General features: G+C 35.8%; 1 protein-coding gene across 1 annotated transcript in view; it reads left to right on the plus strand.

Annotated features, from left to right (window-relative positions):
- LOC124454169 (GON-4-like protein) overlaps nt 1–14,929 on the plus strand; it is a 37,499-nt gene extending 22,570 nt beyond the window's left edge. The window contains exons 14-21 of the mRNA XM_047004976.1: nt 779–848; nt 2,224–2,426; nt 8,558–8,964; nt 11,159–11,486; nt 11,553–11,628; nt 12,590–12,762; nt 13,536–13,866; nt 14,822–14,929. Coding sequence (XP_046860932.1) covers nt 779–848; nt 2,224–2,426; nt 8,558–8,964; nt 11,159–11,486; nt 11,553–11,628; nt 12,590–12,762; nt 13,536–13,866; nt 14,822–14,929 — 1,696 coding nt within the window. The remainder of the gene's footprint in view (nt 1–778; nt 849–2,223; nt 2,427–8,557; nt 8,965–11,158; nt 11,487–11,552; nt 11,629–12,589; nt 12,763–13,535; nt 13,867–14,821) is intronic.
- Nucleotides 14,930–15,205: the final 276 nt, after the last annotated feature.

Consider the following 15,205-nt stretch of genomic DNA (forward strand, 5'->3'; position numbering starts at 1 on the left):
GTACTTTAATATTTTCATATTAAACTTCTTCGAAGAAAACTTGTTGGCAATAGTATAAACGCAAGTAAGGAATAGTATAAACGGAAAAAGCCATGCAGATTAAATTTGACTGAGGACTCTCTTTCAAACCAGCACTTTAGTGAAGTGTAGAAAAAAGCAAACTTCTGGTAACGTTATCTTTCAAACTCGCAATTTTATTTATTAAAATAACCGGATATAAAATTCTGGAAACGTGAAATTAATGAAACGAAAATGTTTGTGATGGCTTAGTGGTACTTTGAAGTTTTCAAATAAAACTTTCTGACACACGCATTATTTAATATCACAATGCATACTTGTCATTTGGATTATCTGGAACAATTTGTTTTTGAGCAAAGTGTTCACAAATTTAGTCACATGATTTAACGTCCAAGCCTATTCACATTGGCTCCTTTCCAACTTTTTTGCGACCAGGCCCATTTTAGGGGCCGATTACATGGAGCAATTTTAGCCCGGGCTGAGTTTCAGTAGAACACTGCCTTGAGTAGAATATGTAAATGTGCAATAAAATACCGTTCTGACTTCGCCACTTGTAACAACAAACTTAAATTAATTGTTTTAAATTATTATTTAAATATTGAACTATTGCTATGCTCAATGACGTGTGTTTTTTTAACTGTTAACGGTTTATCTTGCCTTCCATAAACTGCCATGTCTTTCTTTATATCATGGACCTTTTATTTACTTCAAGCTAATACGACCACAGACAGTCATTGTCTTTTAACGTATTTTGTTGTAGGTCAACAAATGACGACGATTGCACAATTTTTTTACGACATCGGCAGTGTTTGGTGGAACAGCTTCAAAAGGTAATTGCGTGATTATCGCAAATCGCTCTTTATGATCACCCCCTTATCGAGCTTCTGCAATATCTGAACAACTGTTCGTGCAGTTTGGTTCGTGGCTATGATTTATGATGTTAGCTAAGCAGCATGTTGCTTAGCAGGTTTTTGCTTGACGACGGAGGTTGTTAGGTAACATGTAGTTCTTTACAAACTACCAAGTACCATTGTAAAAGTATATGTTCTTCAAAAAAGTATTTTTATTTTTTATCCTCCGAGTTCGTTATTACATGCAAGCGTGTTATCCGAGACAGGTATTTATATACAAATAAATTGTTTGTCAACAACAATATTCAACGATATGAACAGATCCATCATACCAGAACAAGTTATCATGTTGATTTACAGACAAGCTATCGTGTTATTTTCATGGCCTTTTGTTGCTCATGTTTTTTGTTTGTCAACAACAATATTCAACGATATGAACAGATCCATCATACCAGAACAAGTTATCATGTTGATTTACAGACAAGCTATCGTGTTATTTTCATCGCCTTTTGTTGCTCATGTTTTTTTTGTTTGCGCAACATTTTTGTGCTCATGTTTGCGCAACATTTTGTGCTCATGTTTGCGCAACAACTATGGAAAATTTCTTACATTTATGTTGTACTTAATCTATTCCGCTTAAAACTGTTATTTTTCTGCGTTAGAACTCAAATAAATGCCTCTTCCCTCTCAAGAAATGAACAAAATAATCAACTGAAATCTCTGAGTAATTTTGTTAAACTTGTTGAGTTTCGATTTTGTTAGGGTTATAACTCCTTAATCAACTTTAAGTAATTATTCATAACTATTCGATACTTCCGCTTTATCACCATAACATATTATGATGTAAACTTCCTATATTGATTCACTTCGCACTGAAGATGGCATAAAGTATGCCGAAACATGTTTTGCTTAAAAGAAATTTGTCGTTTATGTTAAATGTGTTACATGAAGGTTGATTACATGTTAACTGTGTTTGCACGGGCTTATGCAAACCGAGGAGACCTTCGGGAGAACTCGAGAGCAGATCAGTGCAAGCCAGAGACCGAAGGTCGAGGGTTGCACATGCTCGAGAGTTCTCACAAACGTCTCCGAGGTTTGCATAAGTCAGTGCAAACACGAAAAACATGTTTTATTTCTTTTATAAAATAACAATAATGCGAAAAAAGACAAACATTTTAATTTTTCCTCTAAAATGTATTCATGATCGATTTGCAAATTCTCTTTGACTGATTGATTGTTTAGATTGATTTGATTGGTTGCGCTCAGATGTGTTTTGCACTAACTAATGCAAACTCAGCTCTAGACCAATCAGCGCACGCGTTTCATTGTGTTTATATTATAATCTCTTGTTTAGCACACGCAGCTGTTGGTGCAGACATCTCTACTTTCTAAAGAACATCCAGACCTCAGTTATGTGACGTCATCTTGTGAGGAGTTATTTCAAGACATGATTCGAATGAATGATATGGCCAGTTCTGTATACGTATCTCGTCTTGCTTACAATAAGTATGCCTTACCTCCTGTCTTCTCGTCTGTTCAACTTGATGAGGCTCAAAGGTACGCTATATTGTCTGTATTTGTGTTTCACACAGTTAAAATCTATCTATTAATGAACACTTAATGTATGCTCCCGAGGGAAATGGTGAGTTTTATTTTCCAAGCGTCTCAATGTTTCGAAGTCGAGGAAACATTGAGACTCGAGGATCAACGTCTTTTGGCAAGAATTCGTGGAAGATGCTAAATAGCATACCAAAAGGCAACAGTTTGATATTGTGGATGTATTACTTCACTTTTGACACCAATGTTAGTGGAAGATGCTAAATAGCATACCAAAAGGCAACAGTTTGATATTGTGGATGTATTACTTCACTTTTGACACTAATGTTAGTGGAAGGTGCTAAATAGCATACCAAAAGGCAACAGTTTGATATTGTGGATGTATGACTTCACTTTTGACACTAATGTTAGTGGAAGATGCTAAATAGCATACCAAAAGGCAACAGTTTGATATTGTGGATGTATTACTTCACTTTTGACACTAATGTTAGTGGAAGATGCTAAATAGCATACCAAAAGGCAGCAGTTTGACATCGTGGATGAATGACTTTACTTTTGACACTAATGTTAGTGGAAGATGCTAAATAGCATACCAAAAGGCAGCAGTTTGACATCGTGGATGAATGACTTTACTTTTGACACTAATGTTAGTGGAAGATGCTAAATAGCATACCAAAAGGCAACAGTTTGACATCGTGGATGTATGACTTTACTTTTGACACTAATGTTAGTGGAAGATGATAAATAGCATATCTCAAGACAAAACAGTTTGATATTATGGATGTTGAATAGATATATGTTTTTTACCGTTTACGTCAGTCCATATAGGAAAATATCTTCCCGAGGACGCATATCGAGGATGATTTTAAGAAGGAGGATGTTTTTAAGATCGAGGATGTTTTTAAGATCCAGGATGTTTTTAAGATCGAGGATGATTTTAAGAAGGAGGATGTTTTTAAGATCGAGGATGTTTTTAAGATCGAGGATGTTTTTAAGATTGAGGATGTTTTTAAGATCGAGGATGTTTTTAAGATCGAGGATATTTTTAAGATCGAGGATGTTTTTAAGATCGAGAATGTTTTTAAGATCGAGGATGTTTTAAGATCGAGGATGTTTTTAAGATTGAGGATGTTTTAAGATCGAGGATGTATTTAAGATCGAGGATGTTTTTAAGATCGAGGATGTTTTTAAGATCGAGGATGTTTTTAAGATCGAGGATGTTTTTAAGATCGAGGATGTTTTAAGATCGAGGATGTTTTAAGATCGAGGATGTTTTTAAGATCGAGGATGTTTTAAGATTGAGAATGTTTTAAGATCGAGGATGTTTTAAGATCGAGGATGTTTTAAGATCGAGGATGTTTTAAGATCGAGGATGTTTTAAGATCGAGGATATTTTTAAGATCGAGGATGTTTTTAAGATCGAGGATGTTTTAAGATCGAGGATGTTTTTAAGATCGAGGATGTTTTTAAGATCGAGGATGTTTTAAGATCGAGGATGTTTTAAGATCGAGGATGTTTTAAGATCCAGGATGTTTTAAGATCGAGGATGTTTTTAGATCGAGGATGTTTTAAGATCGAGGATGTATTTAAGATCGAGGATGTTTTAAGATCGAGGATGTTTTAAGATCGAGGATATTTTTAAGATCGAGGATGTTTTAAGATCCAGGATGTTTTAAGATCGAGGATGTTTTAAGATTGAGAATGTTTTAAGATCGAGGATGTTTTAAGATCGAGGATGTTTTAAGATCGAGGATGTTTTAAGATCGAGGATGTTTTTAAGATCAAGGATGTTTTAAGATCAAGGATGTTTTAAGATCGAGGATGTTTTAAGATCAAGGATGTTTTAAGATCAAGGATGTTTTAAGATCGAGGATGTTTTAAGATCGAGGATGTATTTAAGATCGAGGATGTTTTAAAGATCGAGGATGTTTTTAGATCGAGGATGTTTTTAAGATCGAGGATGTATTTAAGATCGAGGATGTTTTAAGATCGAGGATGTTTTAAGATCGAGGATGTTTTAAGATCGAGAATGTTTTTAAAATCGAGGATGTTTTTAAGATCGAGGATGTTTTTAAGATCAAGGATGTTTTTAAGATCCAGGATGTTTTTAAGATCGAGGATGTTTTTAAGATCGAGGATGTTTTTAAGATCGAGGATGTTTTAAGATCGAGGATGTTTTAAGATCGAGGATGTTTTTAAGATCGAGGATATTTTTAAGATCGAGGATGTTTTAAGATCGAGGATGTTTTAAGATCGAGGATGTTTTAAGATCGAGGATGTTTTAAGATCGAGGATGTTTTAAGATCGAGGATGTTTTAAGATCGAGGATGTTTTAAGATCCAGGATGTTTTAAGATCGAGGATGTTTTTAGATCGAGGATGTTTTAAGATCGAGGATGTATTTAAGATCGAGGATGTTTTAAGATCGAGGATGTTTTAAGATCGAGGATATTTTAAGATCGAGGATGTTTTAAGATCCAGGATGTTTTAAGATCGAGGATGTTTTAAGATTGAGAATGTTTTAAGATCGAGGATGTATTTAAGATCGAGGATGTTTTAAGATCGAGGATGTTTTAAGATTGAGGATGTTTTAAGATCGAGGATGTTTTAAGATCGAGGATGTTTTAAGATCGAGGATGTTTTTAAGATCGAGGATGTTTTAAGATCAAGGATGTTTTAAGATCAAGGATGTTTTTAAGATCGAGGATGTTTTTAAGATCGAGGATGTATTTAAGATCGAGGATGTTTTAAAGATCGAGGATGTTTTTAGATCGAGGATGTTTTTAAGATCGAGGATGTATTTAAGATCGAGGATGTTTTTAAGATCGAGGATGTTTTAAGATCGAGGATGTTTTTAAGATCGAGAATGTTTTTAAAATCGAGGATGTTTTTAAGATCGAGGATGTTTTTAAGATCAAGGATGTTTTTAAGATCCAGGATGTTTTAAGATCGAGGATGTTTTAAGATCGAGGATGTTTTAAGATCGAGGATGTTTTAAGATCGAGGATGTTTTAAGATCGAGGATGTTTTTAAGATCGAGGATATTTTAAGATCGAGGATGTTTTTAAGATCGAGGATGTTTTAAGATCGAGGATGTTTTAAGATCGAGGATGTTTTAAGATCGAGGATGTTTTAAGATCGAGGATGTTTTAAGATCGAGGATGTTTTAAGATCAGGATGTTTTAAGATCGAGGATGTTTTAAGATCGAGGATGTTTTAAGATCGAGGATGTTTTAAGATCGAGGATGTTTTAAGATCGAGGATGTTTTAAAGATCGAGGATGTTTTTAGATCGAGGATGTTTTAAGATCGAGGATATTTTTAAGATCGAGGATATTTTTAAGATCGAGGATATTTTTAAGATCGAGGATGTTTTTAAGATCGAGGATGTTTTAAGATCGAGGATGTTTTAAGATCCAGGATGTTTTAAGATCGAGGATGTTTTAAGATCGAGGATGTTTTAAGATCGAGGATGTTTTAAGATCGAGGATGTTTTAAGATCGAGGATGTTTTAAAGATCGAGGATGTTTTTAGATCGAGGATGTTTTAAGATCGAGGATATTTTTAAGATCGAGGATATTTTAAGATCGAGGATATTTTAAGATCGAGGATGTTTTTAAGATCGAGGATGTTTTAAGATCGAGGATGTTTTAAGATCGAGGATGTTTTAAGATCGAGGATGTTTTAAGATCGAGGATGTTTTTAAGATCGAGGATGTTTTAAGATCGAGGATATTTTAAGATCCAGGATGTTTTAAGATCGAGGATGTTTTTAAGATCGAGGATATTTTTAAGATCGAGGATGTTTTAAGATCGAGAATGTTTTAAGATCGAGGATGTTTTAAGATCGAGGATGTTTTAAGATTGAGGATGTTTTAAGATCGAGGATGTATTTAAGATCGAGGATGTTTTTAAGATCGAGGATGTTTTTAAGATCGAGGATGTTTTTAAGATCGAGGATGTTTTAAGATCGAGGATGTTTTAAGATCGAGGATGTTTTAAGATTGAGGATGTATTTAAGATCGAGGATGTTTTAAGATCGAGGATGTTTTTAGATCGAGGATGTTTTTAAGATCGAGGATGTATTTAAGATCGAGGATGTTTTTAAGATCGAGGATGTTTTTAAGATCGAGGATATTTTTAAGATCGAGGATGTTTTTAAGATCCAGGATGTTTTTAAGATCGAGGATGTTTTTAAGATTGAGAATGTTTTTAAGATCGAGGATGTATTTAAGATCGAGGATGTTTTAAGATCGAGGATGTTTTAAGATTGAGGATGTTTTAAGATCGAGGATGTTTTAAGATCGAGGATGTTTTTAAGATCGAGGATGTTTTTAAGATCGAGGATGTTTTTAAGATCGAGGATATTTTTAAGATCGAGGATGTTTTAAGATCGAGGATGTTTTAAGATCGAGGATGTTTTAAGATCGAGGATGTTTTTAAGATCGAGGATGTTTTAAGATCGAGGATGTTTTAAGATCGAGGATGTTTTAAGATCGAGGATGTTTTAAGATCGAGGATGTTTTAAGATCGAGGATGTTTTAAGATCGAGGATGTTTTAAGATCGAGGATGTTTTAAGATCGAGGATGTTTTAAGATCGAGGATGTTTTAAGATCGAGGATGTTTTAAGATCCAGGATGTTTTAAGATCGAGGATGTTTTTAAGATCCAGGATGTTTTTAAGATCGAGGATGTTTTTAAGATCGAGGATGTTTTTAAGATCCAGGATGTTTTTAAGATCGAGGATGTTTTTAAGGTCGAAGATGTTTTTAAGATCGAGGGGAAATATTTTTCTATCCTGACTGACCTGAACGGTAAATAACGTATTTATTTTTTCTGAAGGCGACAGTGCTTCTAGATTGTGCTGTTTGATTCAACAATGGCGGCAATGTAAAGAATCGAAACTTTTCTGTTCATTTCAGCTACTTTGGGGAATTCAAAATTCACTTAAAACGGATTAGAACGGCGGACTAGTATCCCAAAGGTGCGAGTTCAAATCTCGTCCAAGTCACATGTTTTCCATGTGCATATTAACCGTGTTAGGATTAATATATTATATATTTTCTCTGATGATGGCTTCGGATTACTACCATCCAAGGTTTTTATAACAAAACAAAACAGAACAAGAACAAGTCTTCACTCAAGTATTTGGCTATAGGATTCTGGACCGCAAACTTCCGCCCTCTACTGCAGCCAATCAGATTGCATGAAAGGCCGAGTTTCCGCGCGCACTTCTCAGTTTTGAAAAAATACAACGTTTCTTGACAATAAAGTTAGCGAAAGATGTTAAATAGCACAAAAGTTAGATATCGTAAAAAACAACATGTCTCTGAAAACGTCGTCTAGTTCAAAAAAAAGTTGGATATCGTAAAAAACAACATGTCTCTGAAAACGTCGTCTAGTTCAAAAAAAAAGTTAGATATCGTAAAAAACAACATGTCTCTGAAAACGTCGTCTAGTTCAAAAGTTGGATATCGTAAAAAACAACATGTCTCTGAAAACGTCGTCTAGTTCAAAAAAAAAGTTAGATATCGTAAAAAACAACATGTCTCTGAAAACGTCGTCTAGTTCTTAAATTCAACTCTTGAACCGCAAGTGTGCATGCATTGAAAATAGAAATGAACTAGGAAGATATTGAAATGAAATTTTCCATTCAGAAACATAGTAGGTATTTCTATGGACGGGGCGGGTGGCTGAATGGTTAATTGCGTGAGCTGTAAGCCAGACGGCGCGGGTTCAATCCCGGCTCGTGGCACATTTGGCAATGTGTCAGTAAACCTAGCCCGAGTTGACCAAAGCCATGTGAGGGAAATTTGGTAGAGGAAACTATGTCCTCGGATGGACTGTATCGGCATCTGCAATGTTGCAGCCATGTCACACTGTGTCACGCTGATATCAGCGTTGTGGTTGCGTGAAGGGTACGAGTGATTGTAGTCTGGCCTTCACTATAAGTGACCTTCACTATAAGTGTTCCACTTTGTGGAACCCTCATACGTCGAAATCGACGGAGTCCATTATATATAGGTATTTCTATGTTTCCATGTAGCTGCTTCTATTTTATATGATTTAGGAAATAGTGATTCGTTCAGGTGAAAAGAGAAAATAGTATATATCGTGTTCTTAAACGTTTTTAGATTGATGAACATCCCTTGGCCATCACCTGTTTCGACGAAGACAACAAAATCAATTAAAAGCACGTCACCTCTTGTTATCCCGGATGAACTTAAAACTATAATGACGTCATCACCTTTCTTTGCATACCCGGATATATTACCACACGTGACTTTTAACGTGAAAAAATCGATACCAAGTCGGGGCGAGAAGTTTCTACAAAGCGAGGATAATCTTCTTGTCTTGGGTCTTGAGAAATGCGGTCGTTCCTGGAGTGACATCAAGAAATGTTTTCTTCCCGTGAAGACGTTGAATCAAATCAAAATAAGGCGGAAGAACATGTGCTCGAAGCGAGCTTACGATAATGTCGTCAAGGAATTTGAAAACACGGGCATTGTTCCTTTACTACCTCGCATTCCTGCCATGCCAGGTAAAGCCACGTGCAAACGCGCTCAACATGTTGACTCAACATTGTCCTGCACTTGTTGTGTGATGTTTAGCGATGTGTGCAAACGCCTTCAACATGTTGACTCAACATTTATTCAACATTGTCCTGCTCTTGTTGTGTGATGTTTAGCGATGTGTGCAAACGCCTTCAACGTGTTGACTCAACATTTACTCAACATTGTCCTGCTCTTGTTGTGTGATGTTTAGCGATGTGCAAACGCCTTCAACGTGTTGACTCAACATTTACTCAACATTGTCCTGCTCTTGTTGTGTGATGTTTAGCGATGTGTGCAAACGCCTTCAACATGTTGACTCAACATTTATTCAACATTGTCTTGCTCTTGTTGTGTGATGTTTAGCGATGTGTGCAAACGCTCTCAACGTGTTGAACCTATGAGATAAAATATTCCACGATGCCTAGCAACGGCAGGAACACACATATTCAGTGACGCCATTTTTACAATAATATACGCCGCACAGCGCGCATGCGTAAGCTCAACATTGTTAATTGAGCTGTTCAAACGCACTAAACAATGTTTAGACACGCATCAATGAGCGTGGAACAAAGAAAATGTTTAGCGTCGTTGAGTGAAAGTTTGAAGAAGTCCAAACTTCTTTCAACAACGCTCAACACATCTCAACACCACTCAACACCACTCAACACAACTCAACACAACTCAACAGGGTATGCAAATGTGCTCAACATGTTGAGTCAACACAACCCAACACGGTGTGCAAATGTGCACAACATGTTGAGTCAACACAACTCAACACCACTCAACAGGCTGTGCAAATGTGCTCAACATGTTGAGTCTACAATGTTGAGTGAACATGTTTGAACGCGTTTGCACGTAGCTTAAGGCAAGGAAATCGGTTACATCAGTCGATTTCAATGCTTTTATATAACATCTGTTGTGATCTTTTTATTTTACGTTGCTATTACTTGTTAGTAGAATCATACTAGTATTCTATTTGAAATGCTTCGATTTGATTGGCTACTCTACCGGCATTCCAATTTTCAAAACATTGCGAGTAACAAGAGTCGTTTGCTTTTTGGTGTAAACGATGTCAACTACAACAAATGGATAAAACAACGAAATAAGAAAAACTTTAGCAACCCTTTTCTTTATGAATACTAATATGATTCTACTAAAACAATTAGATTTCTCCCTCTCGATTTCCGTGATGCGTGTAGTTGCTTCCAATGATTTAGAACCCAATCCTCTAGACGTCTAACTACCGTGTCAAGGTGAGGCAAGGACGCCATCTTGAAAGGTGGCAAAAAACAAAGCTCAAAATGAAAAATAAGTTAAAACAAAGTTTAAAAAACCCATCCTATCAAACACTTTAAGAATCAAACCTAGACTATTAACTTCGCGACCCTATATCAACTCAGAAAAAGCAGATATTAGTCGTAAATATCGTCAGGTTTGCCACCTTTCAAGATGGCGGCTTGCCTCACTCATTACTATACAATTTCGGCGGAGTCAGTTATTTAGTGAATTGGGTTCTAAATCATTGGAAGCAACTACATTTGTTGATTCGGTCTCGTAATCTAATTGTTAATTCGAAAGCACTTTTTTTCAGCAACGGAAAACCTGTCGAAAAGTTAATTTAGACAATTTGTTTTACATCAAAAATCGAAACACTAATCATTTTGCTAACTCCAGGGAGATCTACTCGACATTTAAGACGAAATTCAAAATATCATCCACCAACATGCAGAAATAAAACAAGCAGCAATAAACAAACAGAAAGCACTCAACTACGCCAACAAAGACGACAGGAGAATTAAAAGAACGACCAGCAAAAACGGACAACGTAACATCCATCTGATTCAATCTACTATTATAATGCGTATGATATACAAATATGAAACAGAAAGCACTCAACTTCGCCAACAAACACGACATAAGAATTAAAAGAACGACCAGCAAAAACGGACAACGTAACATCCATCTGATTCAATCTACTATTATAATGCTTATGATATACAAATATGAAACAGAGAGCACTCAACTACGCCAACAAACATGACATAAGAATTAATAAAACGACCAGCAAAGAAGGATAACATAACATCCATCTGATTCAATCTACTATTATAATGCGTCTGATATGCAAATATGAAGTTGATTTTAAAGTTTTATGTTTGTTCTATGAACGCCATTATTTAGCGAATGCAGAGGAAAAAACGAAGAATTCTACACACTATGCTGTGCGCAACAAAGATACCACTCCATCATGGTACAAGAAACTCAACCCAGTTAAAGTACCCACCAAGTCAAAGAAACCATCTCCTATTTCGTGTAAGAAGAAAGACAATAGAAAGAAAAAGACTATAAAACCATCTGAGGGTGATGTAAACAAAATAGACCTTAATTCCGGAAACTCTTCTTCTGTTACCCCTCCTTCAGTTATTCTATCTTCATGCCCATCTACTACGTCTCCGTCAATTACCTCTTCTATCACCCCTCCCTCAGTTGCACTAACTTCACTCCCATCAACTACCTCTCAGTCAATTACTTCTTCTATCACCCCTCCCTCAGTTGCACTAACTTCACTCCCATATAATGCTTCTCAGTCACCCAATACTACTATGCCTGCTGTTGCTACACCTTCAAGAACGACGCATGAAATTTCAGAGGTATGTTTCCCCAATTTCGCCTGATTTTTGTGGAGTAGTCCTATATTCGATGAAGCATTTCTGTGATAGATGAGGCTTGGTAAGATTGAGGGGAAGTGTGGCATATCCCCAGCAAAACAAATGGAAAAAACTTCTATGCCGGATGTTCAAACAAGCACATCTGGGGAAGCTCCTCAAGGCCTGGATTGCGTTATCCATTGGACAGTAAAATTTTCAAACTTGTAAAAAAGTGCATATATTTTCGTTAGGACAAAGAAATGTAGTAATTTTACAAGCATTATTTAATTTCAGCGATTGCTCCGTTAAAATCTTATATTTTTCCCTTTTCAAGAGGTTTTTAAACGTTTAAAAAATGGCTATCCAATGGACAACGCTATCCAGTAAATTTTGTAGCCTTTCAACCAATGAAAAGTGTTGCGAATTTAAAATCCCAAATATTTTAACGATTGTTTACTTCCTATGAAGAATGTTTTTATGCAGTGCGGTGTTTGAAATTAAATGTAGATATGATCTTCGCACTTTGTTGGAAAATTTAAGCAATTGTCTCATAAAATTGTCACCTGAATTTTTCAGGTTCATGAGACAATTGCTTAAATTGCCCAGCAAAGTGCGAAGATCATATCTTCATTTAATTTCAAACACCGCACTGCATAAAAACATTCATCTTATGACATTCCTTTCACGAGAAAACATGAGCCCAACAAAATTGACCTGCTCACCACTGTGTGACTTCATAGCTCAGTTGGTCAGAGCACTGCACCGGCACCGCAGAGGTCATGGATCCTGTTTACTTCCTGATAACACACTAATTGTACATTGGTTGGAAGTCAATTGGTTAATTGTGTTTGACGTTTTGGAGAATTGTTTTGATACGACCACTGAATCATCATCTTGAATCTGAATCTGTTGTCTTCTCTTCCTTCACGAAAACAGCTGTGCTAGATTAATTGTGCCTTTACAGATAACTGCATTCGAGCTGAAAGATGTCTCTCAAAGGACAAAAAAAGACTCAGCATTGATGGAATCAACATGCTCTCCGGCTAAAAATACAGATAACTTGAAGGAAACTCTTCTATCCAAAGTTAATGATTCTACAGCTTCTATGATTAGCAAAGACAAAAACGTGTCAACAAGGTATGGAACAATTTTACCTGATTTTTTCTTGTTTATTTATGACGTTTTCCTTGTTTGTGTAATGCATTAGTGTTTGTTTTTGACATTAATAAGCCCTTAATAATCGAGCGCGAGGTCTTTACGGAGAAATATCGGACCGAAGTTTTTTTGTACAGACCGAGCCCGTAAGGTGAGGTTTGTACAAAATAATAGAGGTCCGGTATTTCTCAGTAAAGACCGAGAAAGCGAGATAATAAAAAGGTTTATTATATGGCATTATTTGACCTGAAACGAAACTTGCTTTCTTTCTCGTCCTTGCTGTTTTTTACCGGTTGGCTTTCCCTTTACTAGTTTTTGTCCATAAAAAATAAATCGTTTCAAATTGTATCGTCTAGATAGTTAAACTGTTTTCCAAGTTTTTTTCCTTCGAATGACCTTCGTAAATGGTTTTTCGTTTCGTTTATTTTGCGTTTTGCTGTTAACATTACGAAGTTTGTTTATATTTGACTGTAAAATTGCGCGTTTTGGATCGTGGTCGATTACGGGAAAATAATGGACCGGCAAAAATGTTTCTTGCGTGGGAAGCAAAAATTGCAAGGGTTTTTTTAATAAAAATTGTTATATTTTCGCCATTAAAATTTCACGCACAAACCACGCAACCTGCGAGATTTTTGTGAGACTGAAATCTCGTGCATTATTGAGTTGCACGAACAAAGTTTTTTCGAGTATTCGACCAATCAGTGCCCGTGTTTTTTTAATATTATTTTATAATATACATTGCATTTTTGAGATAGACAGCCTGTTTCAGCACAAAGTAAGATGGAAAGTAAGATGAGACCAATATTACCGAATCCGATAAGTTTGCTAAACGAAAAAGAAAAACTTCCGACTTCTACCGCTCAATCCAAGAGCAACGATAGCATTGATCCTGGGAGATGTCGGTCAAATAGCTCCACAACTGAAGCTGGTAATGTTGACACAATGCAGACATCGAATGCCAAGTCAGTGATCTTAAAAAGTTCTGAGAAAGAAAATATACAACCACAATTGGATGAAAAATCTGTTGAAAATAGCAGAGATTGTAATGTTTCCGACTCGGCATCATCTGTGGTGGACGATAGCGAGGTAACTGTTTGTCTTTGTAAATCTATTGTACTTAAATATCTTCTTGTGTTCTCTTATCGTTTGTTTCATTATTGTTCCACTCCATATTGTATCGTCTGGATAGTTTAACTGTTTTCCGAGTGTTTTTCCTTCGACTCACATTCGTACATAAATATCCTCTTGTGTTCTCTTATCGTTTGTTTCATTATTGTTCCACTCCATATTGTATCGTCTGGATAGTTTAACTGTTTTCCGAGTGTTTTTCCTTCGACTCACATTCGAAAAAGCGTCACTTCCGGCAAAAATGTTTAAGATCCAATCTAAGCGCGCCATTTTGCCGGAAGTGACGCTCGCCATGTAATAAAAGCAAACAAAATATGAAAGTTTTATTGTTTTTATGTTGATTCTTCGTCAATACGTGCTATGATATCTTGACTGTTTTACACAAGTGAAGCCCAACGATAGAATCATAGTGACAATGCAATTGGGAAAGCAAATGGAAGTAAATGTTTCACATGTCCTTAATGTGTCTCAAGCCTCTTTGTAATGAAGATATTCGACTTGTATGCAGCTGTGTTATACTTCATGTAATGTTAGTTTAACCGTTTACCAAGAAGACGAAACAATCTCCCGCCTGAATTGATGCACGTTTTTTATAAAATGAGGGAAGGAACTTATCTGTTTTAGCTAACCTGTATGTATCTCCTTGAAGGCATTTTCATTCATATAGTGATGCCCCGTACAACGTACATTGTCAAGTGTTATTGTACAACGTATAATTCAATGTGTTTTTTAATGATTTCATTCATATAGTTATGCCTGTACAACGTATATTGTCAAATGTTTTTGTACAACGTATAATTCAATGTGTTTTTTAATGATTTCATTCACATAGAGATGCCCCGTACAACGTATATTGTCAAGTATTATTGTACAATTTATAATTCAATGTGTTTTTTAATTATTGAATCTTTAGGCTCGTGCAATCTCATTTGCTCAGACCTATTTAAATAATGTCAAGGTAGGCCCTTTTATTGGAACCGTTTCATCGCATATTGAAATGAGACAGCCTGATGCAATATGATTTTTTTCAATCAGACTGATAGGCATTCGTAAAAATTTTGACTCTTTACTTAACACTATTCACATTCTTTATATTCTTTGATAATTTATAAATTTTAGAATGTTAAGGAACATAGTCCATTGTAAGGAATTACTTAATATTCTCACTGAGTCAAAATCAAACCGTGTGAAACCAACGTGGTAAGTGTGTTAACCATTAAAGTAGTTGTCATTTGGAATGTGTTTTCATTGTTTTACATTGTGATCCAGTGTGTGATCCATATTCATTCATTCATAC

Source organism: Xenia sp. Carnegie-2017, unplaced genomic scaffold (assembly GCF_021976095.1).
Source record: "Xenia sp. Carnegie-2017 unplaced genomic scaffold, XeniaSp_v1 HiC_scaffold_3, whole genome shotgun sequence".
NCBI lineage: Eukaryota > Metazoa > Cnidaria > Anthozoa > Malacalcyonacea > Xeniidae > Xenia > Xenia sp. Carnegie-2017.